Source organism: Aureococcus anophagefferens, assembly GCF_000186865.1.
Source record: "Aureococcus anophagefferens unplaced genomic scaffold AURANscaffold_22, whole genome shotgun sequence".
In the NCBI taxonomy this organism is placed as follows: Eukaryota; class Pelagophyceae; order Pelagomonadales; family Pelagomonadaceae; genus Aureococcus; species Aureococcus anophagefferens.
The window spans coordinates 560455-567002 of record NW_008705582.1 but is presented as its reverse complement, the minus strand read 5'-3'; the positions used below and the strand labels follow the sequence as shown (position 1 = coordinate 567002).

Genomic DNA, 6548 nt, shown 5'->3' with positions numbered 1-6548 from the left:
ACAGACGAGGCTGCACTATTGTCTTCTCATGAGCCTCTAAGGCTGTATCTAGATCTTCGTCACTTTTGTAAGAATGTACAAAGCGTTTGAGCATAGAGGGCGCTGTTCTAAGAGTGCATTTAAGCTGCAGATAGTGCCGCGCAAAACCACTGGTGACTGCTGCAAGTCATTTGAATTTGTAGCACTTAGTAGCAAGGAGTTATCAGTGTGGCGTAGCGACAGTAGCAACATCATACGAAAACCAAACAAGAACGTGCATGGAATGCATGTCCTCCGTGCGGTCTGCTTCCACGTTATCGCGGGCGTCCATCTTCTGGCTTCCATAGATAAGGATATGTCAATGATGATATTGAATGCCTCTCTTGACGTCATAGGTACTGTGCCGATGGGCCAAAACATCGTGCAAGACATGGCCTACATAAGTCAAACTGAGGAGGTTCTCACCGGCGGAAGTATGGGTCTTCGCACATTCCGGCTCTCCGCTCAACCATCACGCAACGGCCGAACAAAGCGCTGGATCCTCCAGCTGACCCGCGTGTATACTTGTCCACCTTGGGTGAGCTCCCTGAGATATCACGAGCATACTAACACAGCTGTCGTGATCTGGCCCCAGGCTCAATGTGTAGACATCTTTCATATCAGCGATAGCAAGAGGCTAGCACGCCTTGCGGGCAATTTGCATGATCATCAGATAACTGATGCTATATCTTTCCCACGATCGTATTATTTTACCACTAGTTGTCTTGGTGGTTCCATTAAGATCTGGTACCGAGAGCATGAGAATGTCGAGATCGACTGTGAGCAATATCCATTGAATAAAGATCTGACCTTATCTCATCTCCATACGTTCTCAGGACATCGACGAGGGGTGACACGACTTGATTTGCACCCGAGTCAGACCGCGCTATTTTTATCAGTTTCACTCGATGGATCCCTACGTTTATGGAACGCGGAGCAGTTGGTCCTTGTTAGAGTATTTGAAAATTCCATTGGTAGACCGTTGATCGAGCTTGCAGTGGTTGGGAATGGCGAGTTTATAGTAATCGCAACAGACTGTGGTACGGTCATCGGCTATACACAAACACGGGGCAACAATCATCGGGAGTGCCAAACTCGCCTCCCTGATGAAGACTTGTTCTATGAAGAAAATGACCTCAGTGACTTGGCCAGAATTGCAGATCCAAACAATATGCTCACCTGCTCAAAATTGTTTCACTTTAAGAGCATGTGTACCGAAACCTTGGCTTCTGCGCCTATCGCCAAGAAGTCAGGATCAAATTTCATCGACACTTCTGATAATCACCAGTCCAGGAATTTACTATACCCGGAAACATCGAGTTTCAGTAAGGGTCTCTTTGAGACCCTAGTGGATGCACGTGCCAGATGCTTGCGTGCCTCCGGCAGATCCCTGCGTGCGATTGCAGCATTGTTTGTGAAAGGGGTGCTCGTTCGTTGCACCGAGAGACTCCGCTACCCATATGTACCCAACACAGCGCCCATATGCACATTGGTCCACGGTCCAGCATTGCTTGTAGCGCAGCGTCCTTTCAAGGATGTGACACCGAGAGGCAAACCTGCGGGTCGACAACGGGATCATCGCGCGATAACCCGCCCTTGCAATAAAGCACACGCCCTGGGATTTAGAACCCAGCCAGCAGCCACCGCGGATCCTCGCTTGAAGACCAATCTCGCTCCGTACATTTTTCTCCAGAAGGCCATGTGCCGACAAAAAATATGGAAACCAGCAGCTTCGCTTGCGCAAGGAGACGGGCCTCGGGCTTCAGAGGCGCACATTTCCCCCCGAGACAAGAATCGGAGTCTCAAAGACACGACCTTGGATGCACCGGATGCGGGAAGATACGTACGGAGGATGAAAATAACACAACGGGGCGCGGACCAGGCGCTATAGGCAACCAAAGCGTTCCGAAGCCGGGTCGCTCAGAACCAGGGCGCTCCGGGACTAGGGGCGGCAGTATAACACGGCGCCGCAACACCAGGGTCGAATTGCGGCAATCGCTGTGCTTTCTAGGATGCGTGTTCCTTTAGGTTTGGCGCTGATGGTTTTTAGCGGGGGTCAATGAGCACATGCATATGAGCCCGTGGATTGAAAATCGCTGGCAGCGCGTTCGCACATTGGAGAGAAACTTAGGCATCACCAGGGGAAGATCCTCAGCCCCGCTGGGCTGGAGGAGCGTCCTTAAAGCGTATCCAAGGTCGTCCGCGTTACTTTTCTAAATAACATTCAAGTTTAGTTTGCTTGAACTTCAACGTGACTTCAACATAAAAGCCCACCTTGGGATACCGCAGGTTGTTGCCTACGGTCTTCCTGACATCAGGAACGAAAACACAGCGTCGGCTATGTACACAGACGTGCGGGGCTCGGCGTTCTCCGTCGGGGTCGTGGAGTTCGTAATTTCGCCCCAGCCATCCGTCGACAGTGGCCGGGGGTCAGCGGGGGGCTCAGCGTACGGCATGGGCACGTAGGGCTGTGTTCAGCCACGAAAACCGAACCAATCGGAGGGCTTGGAAGTTCTACCAGCGGAGGGGCTCCAGAGGACTCAGAAAATGCAAAATTGGCCGCCCCGCAGTGTCCCGATCAAAACTCAGATTCTATTGGCGTGGATTTAAAAGTCAACATTTTTGTTGAACTTCAGCATGCTTGTTGAAGTTATTAAATCTTGCGATTTCCGGTCCCGAACCCACAACCGCGCGCGGAAAGTCACCGCAAACGTGCAATTAACGCGTGCGTATCATCGCGCTCACTTTGATACGGGCATAAACGAATTTTTGCCGCGATTTCACCGCGCGATCGACGCGCGCACGGTCGATGCGCGCGCGGTCGATGCACAGCCTCTATGGACGACTAATGAATCTCGCTGCGCCGGGCCGAAATGTATTATTAATTAATTTTTAATTATTCCTATGCGCCGGCGTAGATGTACTTTGGTCGGGACACTGCCGCCCCGCTCAGGCTACCAAGTCGGTTTATGCTAGGTTACTGTAGTACTAGTATAAGCTATAGCACCGTGTGTGAGATGAGCAACCTTGAAATTGATTATGAGAAGGAAGTGAGGCCGTGGTTAGTCAATCAAAAACAATTGAAAAATGAATAACGGTCGACCGCGATCGCAACAGGCTCGAGCTCGCCGAAGACCTCAGAGACCTCTCGTTAGATAACACATTGTCGGTGCCGCAGGTGCGTGTTTAATATATTTCACCCCTGCTTATAGATGAGAGTAGATTTGCGTTATGGGTGACCAGAGCAGCGGTAAGAGTTCCGTGCTTGAGGCTTTGTCCGGTGTTCCATTTCCAAGAGGCTCTGGGCTTGTCACCCGTTGCCCAGTGCGCCTTGTTATGCGTCGCGCTGCAGCTGGCATGCAATGGTCAGCTCTCGTTTCTACCACATCATCAGCACAGACTGTAGCTGCAGAAACACCTACTGAACTCGCTGAACTGATTTCACGGTTGACTGAAACATTAACGCGCAACACCCAGGGCTTCTCTTCAGAGGCCATCATAGTCAGACTTTCCTCGCCCGAGTCACCGGAACTGACAGTTGTTGATTTACCAGGAATTGTACGCACGGCAACTGTGGGGCAAGGTCTGCAGGTGATAGCTGAAGTTGATAAACTTATTGATGAGTATCTAAGACAAGATCGTACAATAATCCTAGCTGTAATACCAGCTAATCAAGATATTGCGACTGTAGATATCCTGGAGCGCGCCCGCCTAGTTGATCCGACAGGTGAACGCACCCTCGGTGTTCTCACAAAGCCCGATCTAATTGGCCCTGGCAACGAAGAAGAAGTTGCTGCAGTGCTGAAGAACATTCGCAAGCCCTTAAAACTTGGCTATGTCATGGTTAAAAATCGCTCCCAGGCTCAAATAAGAAATGGAACCTCGCCTGAGGCAGCGAAGGAAGATGAAGAGGCCTTTTTTGTATCGCACCCAATATTTTCGTGCCTTGATCAACGGCTGCTTGGTATCAAAAATTTGACATACGCACTGACCAAAATTCTTGTATCTCGCATTAAGGAAGAACTTGCGCCAATGAAACGCAGAGTTGAACTGATGCTCAGTGGTGTTCGGGCGGAGGTGCGCGCGATTTCATCATACGGCAGTGCGTCCTCAGCCAGCGACCGACAAAAGCTGCTGGTCACTCTAACACAAGAATTTGTCAGACACTTGAATGATTGTGTTCGTGGCGAGTATCGCGACCGACTTATAGTATGTAATCCTAATTTGAGGCTCTATACTCGCGCGCTGGTCATATTTCAAGAGCTGCAGTCCCGTGTGGTTGCCACTGCGCCCCCCTTTCGAGCACATGGTTTTGTTACAGACTTGGCCCGTCAAATGGAAGCCCTGCGTGGCCGTGAGCTTCCTGGATTTATGAGTGCGCAGTCATTCTATATGTTCATACAGGAATTCATTGATGCGTGGGCGGCGCCGGCTCGCATGGCCGCCGCTCAAATGCGAGCCTTGGCTAATGAAGTCGTTCATGAAATGTTCAAAAAAATAGCAATCTCATATCCAAACCTCAGAGACTCTTTTCAGACTGTGGCTTCTTCTATTCTGGAACTGTCGGAAGATGAGGCATTGAAGCTGCTTGAAGGTCTTGTAACCCGTGAGAAAGACCCATTTACCATCAATGAATTCCTGCAAGCTCATATTAATAAGCTGCGGTATGATCGCTTTGAAGCCTCGGTAGATACAGCATTCAAAGGGACCGCATATGATGGGCCAGGATCAGGCTCTTGGCAGGCAACCAAAGAGCATGTGGGTGCATCTCTTCGTTCTTGGTATCGTTCAGCACATGGTGTTAGCTCATCCGCGAATGCGGAGGATATGTCGGCCATATTAGAAGCTTACTGGACTCTCGCATCCAAACGATTTATCGACAATGCGTGCATGTGCCTTGATGACCGCATCCTTGGAACTCTGTGCGGTAAACTTCAAGAAAAGTGTTACCATTTCGTGCATGATGAAGCTCAGTTAGAGCTATTTTTCACTGAGGATGACGCTATGGTAGCAAAGCGTTCTCAATTGGAAGACACTCGGGATCGGCTCATCAAAGCAAATGCTGCAATGAATAATATCCAGACAACTAGACGACAACTGCCAGGTTTCTAGGAATGTGTTCAATTGTACAACTGCCCTGGAGTCTGCGCAAGCTTAGGTACTGACCTGCTGTCACCGCATCAGGGAGGTCAATTTAAAATGACTGTGCGAATTGGTGCCCAAGGCCTTGGTCTACAATTGGCTGATGAAGCAAATCAGGCGCGTGTCACTATTTGACTGCTTTGTAAGTAATGCGGCGTGTGTAGGTAGTCACGAGGGGCTTTCGTGCAGGCAGCCCAGCACGCTAAGAGCGTCCCTTGCCCCTCATGGATAATCTAGCTCTTAAAGATTCACCACCTAGGCTCAAGAGGGCGGTGTCAGACTAGGCGACGTCCTTGTAGAGATCAACGGGATGCCCTTTACTTCATTCAACGAGGCTATTGCTAGACTGAAATCTCTCAATCAGGGTATTGTCACATTGACATTACGCCGGGTCGCATAATTTTTACCGTTGAGAAGTAGATCCCAGCAGGCAACCTGTCGCCCCCCCCCCCGGGTCCAAATGATACCAGAGTTGCCGATTCGTGTGTGGCGCCCGGGGTCTGGCGTATGTCGATTGCGCCCGCATGCGAAAAATATGCCAACTTCAGTTCGATTCCAGGCAAGACCCTGTGAGTTAAGGTCCAATTGCAGAGTAACTCGCTCCTCCTCCGGGGTATCATTAGTGGGTTTCGTGAGACGGATCAACCTGAAACCAGCTGTGCTGGGACTCAGCTCGTTCATGGCCCCGGATAGCTGAAAATTCTTCAGTGGGCTGTGGCGACTCAACGGATTAGTGGTCTCAAACTCGTGACCGGAGACATATTCTATGATCGTGAAGGCGTTTTCCTGTGAGAAAGGATACTGGTCAGCAGCAAGCATTATTCAGGGGGCTATGACCCGGCTGCTATGGAACCCCGCGATCTTACTCATGCCATTTCTTGCCCACCTCGGTCACGGGAGCCCCAGCGAGGCCCATCCCCGGCACAACAACAACCCTAAGCCTGCCATCATCCAGAAGGCCCCCCTACTCCGGGCCTTACTACTCCCCTGACGACGCGACTGGGCCATCGATATGTTAGAATACCACCCGAATATACTAGTAAGGCGGGTGTGTGAGCCTAGATGCCAGGTTGCGGTTTACGTACCTCCCCCTGGTTAGCCTTAATCATTGTAGGGGCGGACAGTGAAGCCCGGGCGCTTCGGGGCCGCTTCGGCTGGGTCCGGTTCCCTGGATGGGTCACCCGCCTGCGGACCCCCGGCGAGCTAGGGAGAGGGATCGGTCGTGGTACCCGCAGGCATCCAGCTCCGCTGAGAGCGCGACCCGAGGCGGCGGCCGAAGTTCGGCCCGTCGAGGCCCGCGAGCGTCTCCGAGGTCCGCAAGGTCACCTGTGAGCACCTCCGGCCCTTCGCGGCGCAAAAAACGCCGCCGGAGACGCCGCAAACGCCGC

General features: G+C 51.5%; 1 protein-coding gene across 1 annotated transcript; it reads left to right on the top strand.

Moving 5' to 3' along the window:
• Positions 1-3011: 3011 nt before the first annotated feature.
• Positions 3012-6220, top strand: AURANDRAFT_38499 (hypothetical protein; the record flags this gene model as incomplete). Its single annotated transcript, XM_009041607.1, has 6 exons — positions 3012-3079; positions 3136-3196; positions 3241-5122; positions 5177-5277; positions 5325-5357; positions 5420-6220. 6 exons carry the CDS (start codon positions 3036-3038, stop codon positions 5558-5560), a joined length of 2262 nt encoding a protein of 753 aa, XP_009039855.1.
• Positions 6221-6548: the final 328 nt, after the last annotated feature.